We start from the raw sequence: 14,643 nt of genomic DNA on the forward strand, positions 1-14,643 counted from the left end.
GGAGGGGTGATGGGGGGAGCGGTGATGGTGGAGCGGTGATGGGGAAGGGTGATGGGAGCGGTGATGGGGAGCGGTGATGGGGGAGCGGTGATGGGGGGAGGGGTGATGGGGAAGGGTGATGGGGGGAGGGGTGATGGTGGAGCGGTGATGGGGAGGGGTGATGAGGGGAGCGGTGATGGGGAGGGGTGATGAGGGGAGCGGTGATGGGGGAGGGGTGATGAGGGGAGGCGTGATGGGGGAGGGGTGATGGGGAGGGGTGATGGGGGTGGGGGTGATGGGGGAGCGGTGATGGGGGGTGGGGTGATGGGGGAGCGGTGATGGGGGGTGGGGTGATGGGGGAGCGGTGATGGGGGTGGGGTGATGGGGGAGCGGTGATGGGGGAGCGGTGATGGGGGAGCGGTGATGGGGGAGCGGTGATGGGGGGTGGGGTGATGAGGGGAGCGGTGATGGGAGAGGGGTGATGGGGAGGGGTGATGGGGAGGGGTGATGGGGAGGGGTGATGGGGGAGGGGTGATGGGGGAGGGGTGATGGGGGAGCGGTGATGGGGAGGGGTGATGGGGAGGGGTGATGGGGGAGGGGTGATGGGCGGAGGGGTGATGGGGGAGGGGTGATGGGCGAGCGGTGATGGGGAGGGGTGATGGGGAGGGGTGATGGGGAGGGGTGATGGGGGAGCGGTGATGGGGAGGGGTGATGGGGAGGGGTGATGGGGGAGGGGTGATGGGGGAGCGATGATGGGGGAAGGGGTGATGGGGGAGGGGTGATGGGGGGAGGGGTGATGGGGAGGGGTGATGGGGAGGGGTGATGGGGGAGGGGTGATGGGGGAGCGGTGATGGGGGAGGGGTGATGGGTGAGCGGTGATGGGGGGTGGGGTGATGGGGGAGCGGTGATGGGGAGGGGTGATGGGGAGGGGTGATGGGCGGAGGGGTGATGGGGGAGGGGTGATGGGCGAGCGGTGATGGGGAGGGGTGATGGGGAGGGGTGATGGGGGAGGGGTGATGGGGGAGCGGTGATGGGGAGGGGTGATGGGGGAGCGGTGATGGGGAGGGGTGATGGGGGAGCGGTGATGGGGAGCGGTGATGGGGGAGGGGTGATGGGGGAGGGGTGATGGGGGGAGGGGTGATGGGGAGGGGTGATGGGGAGGGGTGATGGGGGAGGGGTGATGGGGGAGCGGTGATGGGGGAGCGGTGATGGGGGAGGGGTGATGGGGGAGCGGTGATGGGGGAGGGGTGATGAGGGAGCGGTGATGGGGAGCGGTGATGGGGGAGGGGTGATGGGGAAGGGTGATGGGGGAGGGGTGATGGGGAAGGGTGATGGGGGAGGGGTGATGGGCGAGCGGTGATGGGGGGTGGGGGTGATGGGGGAGCGGTGATGGGGAGGGGTGATGGGGAGGGGTGATGGGGGAGGGGTGATGGGGGAGCGATGATGGGGGAAGGGGTGATGGGGGAGGGGTGATGGGGGGAGGGGTGATGGGGAGGGGTGATGGGGAGGGGTGATGGGGGAGGGGTGATGGGGGAGCGGTGATGGGGAGGGGTGATGGGGGAGCGGTGATGGGGGAGGGGTGATGGGGGAGCGGTGATGGGGGGAGGGGTGATGGGGGAGCGGTGATGGGGAGGGGTGATGGGGGAGCGGTGATGGGGAGCGGTGATGGGGGAGCGGTGATGGGGGGAGCGGTGATGGGGAGCGGTGATGGGGGAGCGGTGATGGGGGAGGGGTGATGGGGGAGCGGTGATGGGGGGAGGGGTGATGGGGGAGCGGTGATGGGGAGGGGTGATGGGGAGGGGTGATGGGGGAGCGGTGATGGGGGGAGGGGTGATGGGGGGAGCGGTGATGGGGAGGGGTGATGGGGGAGCGGTGATGGGGAAGGGTGATGGGAGCGGTGATGGGGAGCGGTGATGGGGGAGCGGTGATGGGGGGAGGGGTGATGGGGGAGCGGTGATGGGGGAGCGGTGATGGGGAGGGGTGATGGGGAGGGGTGATGGGGGAGCGGTGATGGGGAGGGGTGATGGGGGAGCGGTGATGGGGGAGCGGTGATGGGGGAGCGGTGATGGGGAGGGGTGATGGGGGAGCGGTGATGGGGAGGGGTGATGGGGGAGCGGTGATGGGGAGGGGTGATGGGGGAGCGGTGATGGGGGAGCGGTGATGGGGGAGCGGTGATGGGGAGGGGTGATGGGGGAGCGGTGATGGGGAGGGGTGATGGGGGAGCGGTGATGGGGGAGCGGTGATGGGGGAGCGGTGATGGGGAGGGGTGATGGGGGAGCGGTGATGGGGGAGCGGTGATGGGGGAGCGGTGATGGGGAGGGGTGATGGGGGAGCGCTGATGGGGGAGCGGTGATGGGGGAGCGGTGATGGGGAGGGGTGATGGGGGAGCGGTGATGGGGAGGGGTGATGGGGGAGCGGTGATGGGGGAGCGGTGATGGGGGAGCGGTGATGGGGAGGGGTGATGGGGGAGCGGTGATGGGGGAGGGGTGATGGGGGGAGGGGTGATGGGGAAGGGTGATGGGGGGAGGGGTGATGGTGGAGCGGTGATGGGGAAGGGTGATGGGGGAGCGGTGATGGGGAGGGGTGATGGGGGGAGCGCTGATGGGGGAGGGGTGATGGGGGGAGGGGTGATGGGGAGGGGCGATGGGGAGGGGTGATGAGGGAGTGGTGATGGGGAGCGGTGATGGGGGAGGGGTGATGAGGGAGCGGTGATGGGGGAAGGGTGATGGGGAAGATTGGCACTGGCGGGGAGCGGCAGCGATGGGGGGAGGGGTGTAGTGGTGATGAGAGTCAAGGGAGCAGCGCTGATCGGTTACTTTGATGTGGGGCCTGGGAGGAGCATACCTGCTCCTCGCAGCTCAACAATCAGATCAGTGGGCCTAACAGGCCTTTTCCTGAGTGCAGCCCAAGAAGGGCCAGTGAGAGCAAATTTTTTATATTTCCGGGGCCTCCAACTGCACTGTGGGGATACCCTCTACCGTGGATAGTTTTCACAGCCCCAATGATCTCTGCAAACAGTTTGTCCATAGGCTGCCAGTGCATTTTGTGCCACCCAACTGTTTGCATTGTGTTGATGCATCGAAGGCATCCAGCTTCCATGGCCAGTTACAAGAGGGGTGCCGACCATTGCAGTATCTCAGAAATTATGGAAATGTGTTCAATAACTTAATTTCTGTCTACACAGCTTGTACTAAAAAAAAATTTTTTTCAATGAAAATGTAGGTCCTCCTGGCCCAAGAGGTCCCAAAGGTGATAAAGGAACACAAGGACCAGTTGGCAATAAGGGAACAAAAGGACAAAAAGGTGATCCTGGAGAAGTAGGAGAACCTGGATTGATGGGTCCAAAAGGTTCGCGAGGCCTTCCAGGGTCTAAAGGAGAAAGGGACAGTCAAGGATATAGAGGCTCTGCTGGCATGAAAGGACAAAGGGGTTCAACTGGAAGGCCTGGTGCACCAGGAGCAAAAGGAAGCATAGGACTACCAGGTCTGGACGGACCACCAGGCAAAGTAGGTCCTCCAGGACAACAAGGGGAAGAAGGTCAAATAGGAGCAGCAGGAAGTAGAGGCCCACCAGGACCACCAGGCCCAACAGGACCAAAAGGTCCTACTGGTTTACCAGGCCCCCCAGGTCCCATAGGACTAATAAACCAAGCTTCAACAGTTTCCCCAAAACCAAATGGTAAAAATCTTTAATTATGTGCTAGAATTGAAAACTCTCTGGGGTAGATATTAACATTTACTGCTGGAGAAAAAACTGTTATTAGTGGATCAGTCGCCTGATATACATCCTCACTGATTTTCCTTTCCATTGACTTTAATCGAGCAGGGTGTACAACATGTGGCCAATCTGCTACCACCAGTTTTCCACACGACAGTGAAGATTAAGATCTACCACTCCATTTCTCTAATTGCCTGGTTCCAGAAACATTACAAGAAACAATTTGCAATATATATGATAAAAAAGTGACTTTTCATGTTTAGTTTTCAGATTTTGTGTTACGTATTTTTTGTGTGTACATTTAGTACCAAGTTACAATTCCACATGAATTGAATTATATTAAAGAAGGTACGAATTCATTACTTTATAAGACTAGTTTATTTAATATGAACGTAACAAGAGCTTCTTTGCCCATATATGGAATGAAGTCCCTATTTTTGTTAATCTTAGTTAAAAAGGTCTACACAAGTAAAATGTGTTTCACCACTTTATGCTTCCATCTACTTAGAATCACAGAATTTGTCTGCAGGGAAGGAGGCTGTTCAGCCCTACGTGTCTGCACTGGGTCTCTGAAAGAGTTGTCCATAGGAACATAACAGTAGGCAATTCAGTCCCTCAAGCCTGTTCTGGCATTCAGTTAGATCATGGCTGATCTATACCGTAACTCCATCTACCCACCTTGGTTCCATAACTCTTAATACCCTTAAAGCCTAACAAAAATATAATCAGTCCCATTCCCCTGCCCATTTGGTTTTATCACTGGTCAAGTGGGAAAATTGCACCTTTGGCTGCTTTTAGCAGTTTTACTGCCATTCTGTATTTCCTGGTACGGATTCAACACAGCACTAATAAATGACACCAATAAACTGAAACCGTTAATTTAGATAAGAACATAAGAAATAGGAGCAGGAGTAGGCCATTTGGCCCTTTGAACCTGCTCCACCATTCAATAAGATCATGGCTGATCTTCTACCTCATCTCCACTTTCCTGCACTATCCCCATATCCCTTCATTCCCTTAATATTCAAAAATCTATCGCTCTCTGTCTTGAATATACTCACAGCCCTCTGGGGTAGAGAATTCCAAAGATTCACCACCCTCTGAGTGAAGAAATTTCTCCTCATCTCAGTCCTAAATGGCCGACCCCTTATTCTGAGACTGTGACCCCTGGTTCTAGACTCCCCAGCCAGGGGAAACATCCTCCCAGCATCTACCCTGTCAAGCCTGTAAGGATTTTGCATGTTTGAAAGAGATCACCTCTCATTCTTCCAAACTCTAGAGAATATAGGCCTAGTCTACTCAATCTCTCCTCATAGGACAATCCCCCCATCCCAGGATTGGAAGTAGATCCCACAAATTCCGATTACTTACCCATTTTCAGGCATTTATTTTTGCTCAGTTGGGTGTCTGGCATATGCAGAAACACATCACCTTATTTAAGGGCCTGTAAATCAAGCTCCTGAGAAATCTCCACAGGTAGAATTTTAGTTTTCCCAAAATGGGATATAAAGTCCCTCCTTGTAGGGACACACCACACTAAGTCTAAACGTTTAGGTGCAGGTTGGCAGAGCACAAGGCTCAATGACACCCAAGTGCTCGTGTGGAGCATAAATGTCAGCATAGACCAGTTGGGCAGATTTTTAAGCCCCAAAAACGGGTGGGTTGGGGTCAGGTGGGAGATTAAAGTGTTAAAAATCTGAATCCCAACCCTAACCCGCCCACTTCCAGTTTTAGCGGAGGCAGGACAGGGGGTGGGGTTAGCGGCCAACCCTCTCCCAGGAGGCGGTTGGCAATTTACCTACTATAGTGAGGCTGCGTACCTCATTTTGAATTCAACTTTGGCTGAAGGCCACAGGAAACCCACCAGATAAAGGAAGGCAAGGACTGCTGGATCCAGGAGGTAAGTATCTTTCCACTTACCTGCTGGATCCAGCGTTCCTGCCTTATCAACCCCCCGCAATCAGACAACACCCTACCCTTCCGATCACCCCCCTCCCCCAGGCCTCTGATCCATCCTCCAGCCTTCCGACCACTTCCAACCCCCAGCCTCCGTACCCCTTCTGGCCTCCAATCCCTCTTCTGAACTCCGATCCCCCTCCGGGGCCGATCCCTGGCCCCTGACTCCCCCTCCAACCTCCAGCCTTCCGACGATCTCCAGCCTGCTGACCCCCTCCGACGATCTCCAGCCTTCTGTCTCCCTTCTCTCTGTGGCCTAGAGCTGCAGGCCTACTCGCCCGACAGCCAACCAGCCTCTCCATCTGGCTGGCTGAGGGTGAGAAACAAGAGAAGCAAAATGTTAATCAGGCAGTTAATTGGCACTAATCCCCTTCCCACCTCGGGGAGGCGGGTCCCAGTGCAGGGCAGGTACCCACCTACTTTGAAACTGGCATGGAGGCGGGTTGGGGGTGGGATGGGGTCGGGACCCCCGATTTCGGGATTATAAATCCCCACACGCCTCCAATCCCGACTCCACGGTCCAATGAAAATCCAGCCCAAAGTTGCTGTGCAATCTAGAAAGTCCTAGAAGCTGACACCAATACAGCATCTGAACATAGGTATCAAAAATAGCAATTGGCTGGTGATACACAATACATTCCAAGTTATGTAATAATTAGCAGTTCCTTACAACAAATGCAAGGTATGAACTATACAGTAGGAATAGCCAGATGGATTGTATAGTATTTTCTAGTGCTGTGTTCTAATTGTTAAATTGTAGATTTGTATTTGTAATTGCAAACTCCCGCCAGCCTCCCTTTCAACTCAGGGCTCATTTTTGTCTAATTATGCTTCTGTGAAGCACCTTGGGATATTTTTCTACATTAAAGGTGCTATAGAATGGTAAGTTGCTTGTTGAATCAGACAAAAATCAATGCCTAGCCAAAGATGGAGATATTAGGAGGGGTGACTAAAAGTTTGGTCAAAGAGATGGGTTGTAAAGAGGGTCTTAAAGGATGAAAGGGAGGGGGAGAGATTTAGACAGAGAATTCCAGAGCTTACAGCCTAAACGGTTGAAGGTACGACCACCAATGGTGCGGCAAAGGGAATGGGGGATGCACAAGAGGAACACAGAGTTGGACGAACACAGAGTTTTCAGCAGGCTGGAGGAGATTACAAAGATAGAGAAAGGTGAGGCCATGAAGGGATTTAAACAGAAGGATGAGAATTTTAAATTTGAGGCGTTGGGGTCTGGGAGCCAATGTAGTTCAGCAAGCAGAGGGGTGATGGGAATGGAAGCTCAGCTCGGGGTTAAATAGGTATTCGATGATAGAAACAGTCTATTTCAACCTGAGACAGTGGCCAGGGAGGGGGATGGAATTGGTCACAAGGGTATAATGGCTTTGGTCTTCCCTATGTTTTATGTTTTCCTAAAAATTTATTACATAGAGCTGCAATTTGATAGAACTGCTATTTTCACATTTCAATGATTTTCGAAGGATTATGTTTAACATGAATATTAAGACATGTCCCTCTCATTGCCATAAAATATGAATTTGTAAGAAAATTCAAGATACTGTCATATATTTTCAAAAATGTCCTCTTATCTGACTTCATCGAAATAGCCCAGGAAGAAGACTGTCTTTTCAAGTGGCCTAATAAGCCAGTAGCACAGTGAATGTTGTCACAGTGACTAGGTGAAGTTAAACATGATAGCACAGTGGATTAGAGACTAGCTTTTCACCTGTGGGACCTATGTTGAAATCTAGCTCAGACTGATGGAGTGAAAGTTTCCTGAGTCAGCTGGCTGTAAGGGTCTAATGTGAAATGAGTTTGGGTAGTTTCGATACACTTCCTAGTGGGCATTGGTCTACAATACAAACTGTCCCTAATCCGGCACAAAATGGTAATTTCACTCAGGCTGGCTGATATGGAAAATTGAAAAAATGTTATACCAATGCAATAGGGGTGCTCCTCTGGGTTTTCTGCGGCTCTTCTGCCCATGAGCAGGAGAACCCCTGCAGTAAATATTGTTGGACAGAATAGAAGGAGTTTTACTCTTCAGTTAGCTGTGAAATACCTGGAAAATTTGGTGCTGATACTGGATGCTTTAAATGGAAAATGTTCCATTCCCCAGACTAAACCTTGCTCACTTGATGAGCACCAAATGAAAATAAAATTCTTTAAAATATGTGTTATGTTTTCTTGTACTACTTAAATATGCCTTCAGTAATTTCCTTGTCTGTGTTTTCTTAAAGGTTGTCCACCTAAATGGAAGGATTTTAAGGATAAATGTTACTATTTCTCCGTTGATCTTGTTGAATTTGAAGACGGAAAAAATCTGTGCAAAAACATGTCATCCAACATGATTATAATTAATAACCGCGAAGAACAGGTACCAAAAAAAAATCAAAACTTAAAATACCTCTTATTTTACTCAAATTTGAAAAATTCTTATTTGCTTCAGAAATATCAAAAGTAAAGGACACACTTGGTTTACAACATTTTTCTTTAACCTTTATAAATTGGATTCAAATGGGGCCAAACAGATATAAATGTCTTGTTCTCTGAAAACTATTCAATTTTATTATGCAGCATAAGAAATTAAGAAAGCATGGAATGCGAAAAGGCTATTTGAACCATCAAGCCTACTCTTTATAGACATTTTGCATGGGCTCTACCCAACCCATTTAATCTTTGAGGTTCTGCAATGTTTCTCCCTGGCTACCAAGTGTTACTTAAGCAAAACTGGAAAATATCTCATTAATCTTGCATTGTAATTGTTCATCTTCACTAATTGCCTTTCCTGATGGCATTACTAAGGTTCAGCAGTTCAGAAGCTGTTATATTCCTTCTCTCTCTGGACTTAATTTTTTTTAATTCGTTTTTATGGGATGTGGGTGTTGCTGGCAAGGCCAGCGTTTATTGCCCATCCCTAGTTGCCCTTGAGAAGGTGGTGGTGAGCCACCTTCTTGAACTGCTGCAGTCCTTGTGGTGAAGGTACTCCCACAGTGCTGTTAGGGAGGGAGTTCCAGAATTTTGACCCATCGGCGATATACTTCTAAGTCAGGATGGTGTGTGACTTGGAGGGGAACTTGGAGGTGGTGGTGTTCCTATGCGCCTGCTGCCCTTGTCCTTCTAGGTGGAAGAGGTCGCGGGTTTGGGAGTTGCTGCCAAAGAAGCCTTGGCGAATTGCTACAGTGCATCTTATAGATGGTACACACTGCAGCCACGGTACGCCGGTGGTGGAGGGAGTGAATATTTAAGGTGGTGGATTGGGTGCCAATCAAATGGGCTGCTTTGTCCTGGATGGTGTCGAGCTTCTTGAGTGTTGTTGCAGCTGCACTCATCCAGGCATGTGGTGAGTATTCCATCACACTCCTTACTTGTGCCTTGTAGGATGTGGAAAGGCTTTGGGGAATCAGGAGGTGACTCTCAATCTCATTCCTAATCAGGTTTTAATAAACAAAATATCGATACGGTATTTTAATTGAACTTGAAACAATGGGACACGATCCTAGTGGTTAGAATGGGATCGCACTTGCCGGTGCCTTCCAGTACTGACCCCACCAGAGTTTGCAGGTCAGTGGCAGGGCACCTAATTTGCATGGGACAGGCAAGCACATCTCGAGCACCTGCCTGCCTCATGCAACCAGAAAATCAGGCAGTTGCCCACGATTGAGGGGGGCGCGTATGGCCAGGCCTCTTCCCCTCAGACCCCAACCATGTTAACTGCCTGTAGAAGGGTCCATTCGAAATATTGTAAAGAAAAAAATTAGCATTCTTCAAGGGTACAGGCTGCTCTCGGGGCCAAAATATGCAAGTCAAGAAAAGTCAATAGACATACTCTTGAAAATTTAATTTTTGGATTTGAAGTAGCCTTGTCATTTCCATGGTCCAGACAATGTGGCAAAGCAATTATAACAACTAATTCTAGGATGAATAAAACAGTAGAATAAAACTTTACAGCAGCTATGCTAAGACTTCACAATGCACTGGTCAAGCCACTTAGAATCTGTTTCATTTCCTGCCTTTTTTCTCAGTTCTGATGAAGGGTCATCGACTTGAAATGTTAACTCTATTTCTCTCTCCACAGATGTTGCCTGGCCTGCTGAGTTTTTCCAGCATTTTCTGTTGTTACTTAGAATACTTTGTTCGGTTTTGGTCACCACACCACAAAAATGTCAAAAGTGTCAAAAGGCATAAAAAAGAGCAGCAAAACTAAGACCTATGACTATGGCGAAGGATGAAAGAAACCTAGGGGGGAAAATTAGTGTGCGCCACGAGAGTTTCTGGTGTCACCAGCAACTCGAGTTAACAGCCGCTGAAAATGGCCGCAGCGCTACCGACCAAAAATTCGCACTGGGGGTTGGTGATGTGGAGCACAGCGCTAACTTACCATGCAACGTCCTCCTGGTGGCATTAATGGAGGCCTCCGACCCGAAGCTCCCGTCCACTGTCGGTGTTGCAGCTTCTTACAGCCAGTAGGAGCGAGGCTGTGGAGTTCACAAGGCATTGTGGGCAATTAAAGGGGCTGTGAATTAAAGGGGCAATGCATCCAAAACTAATAAAAATTAAAATCAAGTGAAAAATGCATTTCTCAGCCCTTACTACCTTTCAAAAAAAAATAAACATTAAAATTAATTCCCAAATGGCAGTCTTCAGCTCTTCAAGCTGAATTATCTTCCACACCTAAAAAATGGTAAAAGTGCTTCAGCACTAACACAAATGGCTCAGCAAGCCAGGGAAGGAGCACCCAGGGTCTCACACGCAGCACTCCAGCTTTGTGCAGGGTTCAACACTGGAAGAGAGGTCCTCTACCCACAGGGACAAGGAGGCCCTCCAGAAAGAATGATGTGCCACCACATCACCGAGGCCGTCACTGCCAGCAGTGTCGCCCCCACCACCTGGCTCCAGTGCCCAAAGAAGCTTCATGACCTCAGACCACTAGTCAAGGTCAGTGAATGCATCTTCAAAAGCCGTCTCCTACCAAATGCATCACTAGCCTCACACACTGCTCAATGCATGACTCCCGCCCCCCATCACTCACCAACCAACAATCTGTATCAATCACAAGGCACATCTCACATTCCTAGCCTCACCTCACCCCCTTGGAGGAGACAGTGTTGGCCATTCTTGGCAGGAGCATGGCTGAGCCCTTGGCCAGCAGCAGGGCTAAAAGGATACAAGATGCTGGTGTCCTCATACGTTATCCTCCTTCTTGCTTTCCCGCAGTCCCCTCACCACAACTCCACCCTTGTGCCTCCCTCATTGCACACACCCAAGAAATGCAGCCTGCCCAGCCAGTGGGTGACCAAGAAGAGGGAGAGGAGAGTGAAGAAGAACAAGAAGAAGAAGATTGATTTGACACTCCCAGCCACCAGCTCCTCAATGTCAATCAGCAAGGCCATTTGCAGTGTCCCCCCATGAAAGTCAGCAGCCTTCCACCAGCTATGCTGCAGCCACTGGGGTAGCGCTGCGTGACGTCAGTAGGATAGGAAAAGCCACACGCAAGACAGTCACTAAGAGAATGCCTGAGGGTGATGAGTTGATTTTTTGATGACATATTGGATGGATAGATATATAAAGTTGGATTGGAAAGTTTGCTTTGTGGTGGCTTTTATTTCAGCATTGTGGCCAAGAGGACACTGTGATGGTCAGTAACAGAGGGAAGGTAAGGTGTGGGAGAAATGTTGAAAGGGGAATTGGGGTTGTGGTCACCGGAACCACAGGCGGATGATTCCATCCCGGCTAACCTGGCCACAAAGGAGCTGTCTGGGAGGCATCCTTTCATCTGCACCCTCCTCTTCTGCTTCCTCCTCTTCAGCTTCCTCTTCGGCTTCTTCTTTTTCTGTGTTTTCCTCTTCTCTCTACAAGTGGATGCTGTAAATCTTAAATGCCAGCATAAAATCCTGGAATTATTCAGCAGCTCAGGCAGTATCTCAAACTGAGATGTGAACTCTGTTTCTCTCTCCACGGATGTTGCCTGACCTGTATTTGCAGCATTTTCTGTTTTCTCAGAGGCCTTCTTTTACCATCCGAGGCCTTGAAAGCATCCAGCAGCACACCCTACACAATTAAAAAAACTTTTTACATCTATTGCAGCAAGCCACTACTTCAATTAAAAAAAAACCTGTCCAAAAGCTTAAATGCAAACTTACCTGAAAAATGTGTGCGTCCCTTTAAGAGGTGCTGACAGCTTTACACGCTGGGTTTCTCTGGCGTGGTTATGACCCAGCGCTGAACTCAGTGCTAGGGTTGAAGTTTGCCGTGGTGACGTTAAGTTGGCATTGCATGCCAACTGAGGTCACCAATCCGCCATTTTTTTGCAGAGCGCTAATACTTATCGGCAGTGCTACGAAGAGGACCAAAATAGAGGACACCATGGGACCCGCCCTTAATTTTTATGGTTTAGAAAAAAGATAGTTAAAGTATTTAAATGTGAAGCATAGATAAAGTAAACCCAAATTAACAATTCAAAATATGCCAGGAAAATAGGATCAGAGATCATGAATAATGAAGAGTAAATTTAAAACATATTCGCCTGGATTTTGCAGTCAGTGGCGAAGCGACGGTGCACGCTGCTGACCTCGAAGAAAGCTGACCACAAGATCTAACGATCACTGCGCTGTGAATTTCTCCTTTCACGACATTAATTTCATTCTGGCGCCACCTATAGTGGATCTCCGGCATCCAGCAACAGTGATGTTATCAATCAGGCTAAGCATCCAATCACATTGAAAAATTTTCACAGCGGCAACCTGGAAGTAAAAAGTACTGATTATCCTTCGCTTTTTAATCATTTTACAGAGAGCGAAATAAAGATGAGGACATACACATGGGATTAAGGTAGAAGGTGAAATATCATAAACAAACTTCAATTTTTTTTATTATTTCAAAAATTAAAGGGAATTTGTATCATAATGGAGAAATTTAACAATCCACAAATATAAAATTTGTTTTTCAGGGCCAAAGAGGTTATTCAGCAGTAATTATGACTTAGTACGCTGTTAAAAACCCAGTTACACCCCATTCAACAAGGCTTAACTTTTCGGGGCTTTTTACAGTAAGATTAGAGCGTAAAAAGTGGAAGTTCATGTCAATTCAAGTGATTTGTAAGATTTTCATATGTGAGGACTTCAACAGCGCACCATGTAGAGGAATAGGGAATCACTGACAGCAACTTCTGGATTTCTGCGTTTAACTGCACCTGTGTGGACACCAGAAGTTGCTGTCAGTTTCACAAAGTAATAACGGCAAATTAATATTTTATATCTGTCTTCACAGTAGAAGACACAAAAAACATACCAGAAATAGTAAGAAACCAAGCGTCTAATGAGAGTGAGAAATTTAAAGTAATTAACATTAGTAAAGAAAAAGTTCTGGAGAAATTAATGGGTCTAAAAGCCGGCAAATCCCCTGGACCTGATGACCGACATCCTAGGGTTCTAAAAGAGGTGGTTACAGAGAGAGTGGATGCATTGGTTGTGATCTTCCAAAATTCTCTAGGTTCTGGAATGGTCCCACTGGATTGTAAGGTAGCAAATGTAACACCACTATTCCAGAAAGGAGGGAGAGAGAAAACTACAGGCCAGTTAGCCTGACATCAGTCGTCGGGAAAATGCTGGAATCCATTATTAAGGAAATGGTAGCAGGACACTTAGAATATCGTAATGTGATTAGGCAGCATCAGCATGGTTTTATGAAAGGGAAATCATGTTTGACAAATCTATTAGAGTTTCTTGAGGATGTAACTAGCAGGGTAGATAAAGGGGAACCAGTGGATGTAGTATATTTGGATTTTCAAAAGCTATTCAGTAAGGTGGCACATAAAAGGTTGTTACACAAAATAAGGGCTCATGGAGTTGGGGGTAATATATTAACATGGATAGAGGATTGGTTAAAGGACAGAAAACAGAGAGTAGGAATAAATGGGTCATTTTCAGGTTGGCAGGCTGTGACTAGTGGGGTGGCGCAAGGATCAGTGCTTGGGCCTCAGCTATTTACAATCTATATTAATGACTTAGATGAAGAGACCGAGTGTAATGTATCCAAGTTTGCTGATGATACAAAGCGAGGTGGGAAAGTAAGCTGTGAAGAGGATATCTACAAAGGGATGTAGACAGGTTAAGTGAGTGGGCAAGAAGGTGGTAGATGGAGGGGAAATGTGAGATTATTCACTTTGGTAGGAAGAATAGAAAAACAGAATATTTTTTAAATGGTGAGAAACTATTAAATGTTGGTGTTAGAGGGATTTGGGTGTTCTTGTACACAAATCACAGAAAGTTAACATGCAGGTACAGCAAGCAATTAAGAAGGCAAATTTGTATGTTGGCCTTTATTGCAAGGGGGTTGGAGTACAAGACTAAGGAAGTCCAGTTGCAATTGTACAGAGCTTCGGTGAGACTACACCTGGATTACTATGTACAGTTTTGGTCTCCATACCTAAGGAAGGATATACCTGCCTTAGAGGGGTGTAACAAAGGTTCACTAGATTGATTCCTGGGACGAGAGGGTTGTCCTATGAGGAGAGATTCAGTAGATTGGGCCTATACTTTCTGAAGTTTAGAAGAATGAGAGGTGAGCTCAGTGAAACATATAAGATTTTTAAAAGGCTTGACATGATAGATGCTGAGAGGCTTTTTCCCCTAGCTGGAGAGTCTAGAACTAGGGGGCATAGCCTCAGGATAAGGGATTGGCCATTTAAGACTGAGATGAGGAGAAGTTTCGTCACTCAGAGGGTTGTGAATCTTTGATATTCTCTACCCAAGAAAGTTATGGATGCTCAGTTGTTGAATATATTCAAGGCTGAGATCGATAGATTTTTGGACTCTAAGGGAATCAAGGGATATGGCGATTGGGCGGGAAAGTGGAGTTGAGGTCAAAGATCAGCCATGATCTTATTGAATGGCGGAGCAGGCTCGCGGGGCCGTATGGCCTACTCCTGCTCCTATTTCTTATGTTCTTATGACAGGTTCACTGTGATTACAACTGCAAATTCTGGCTATAATG

General features: G+C 48.8%; 1 protein-coding gene across 2 annotated transcripts in view; it reads left to right on the forward strand.

The window, feature by feature from the left end:
* colec12 (collectin sub-family member 12) overlaps positions 1-14,643 on the forward strand; it is a 354,609-nt gene that overhangs the window by 318,200 nt on the left and 21,766 nt on the right. For both annotated transcript variants that reach the window (XM_085992803.1, XM_085992804.1), the window contains exons 6-7: positions 3,202-3,657; positions 7,890-8,026. In XM_085992803.1, the coding sequence (XP_085848929.1) occupies positions 3,202-3,657; positions 7,890-8,026 (593 nt within the window). The remainder of the gene's footprint in view (positions 1-3,201; positions 3,658-7,889; positions 8,027-14,643) is intronic.

The sequence above is a fragment of the Somniosus microcephalus genome, chromosome 7, assembly GCF_052327205.1.
Source record: "Somniosus microcephalus isolate GS21.2 chromosome 7, FLI_Smic_1.0, whole genome shotgun sequence".
NCBI classification, from domain to species: domain Eukaryota; kingdom Metazoa; phylum Chordata; class Chondrichthyes; order Squaliformes; family Somniosidae; genus Somniosus; species Somniosus microcephalus.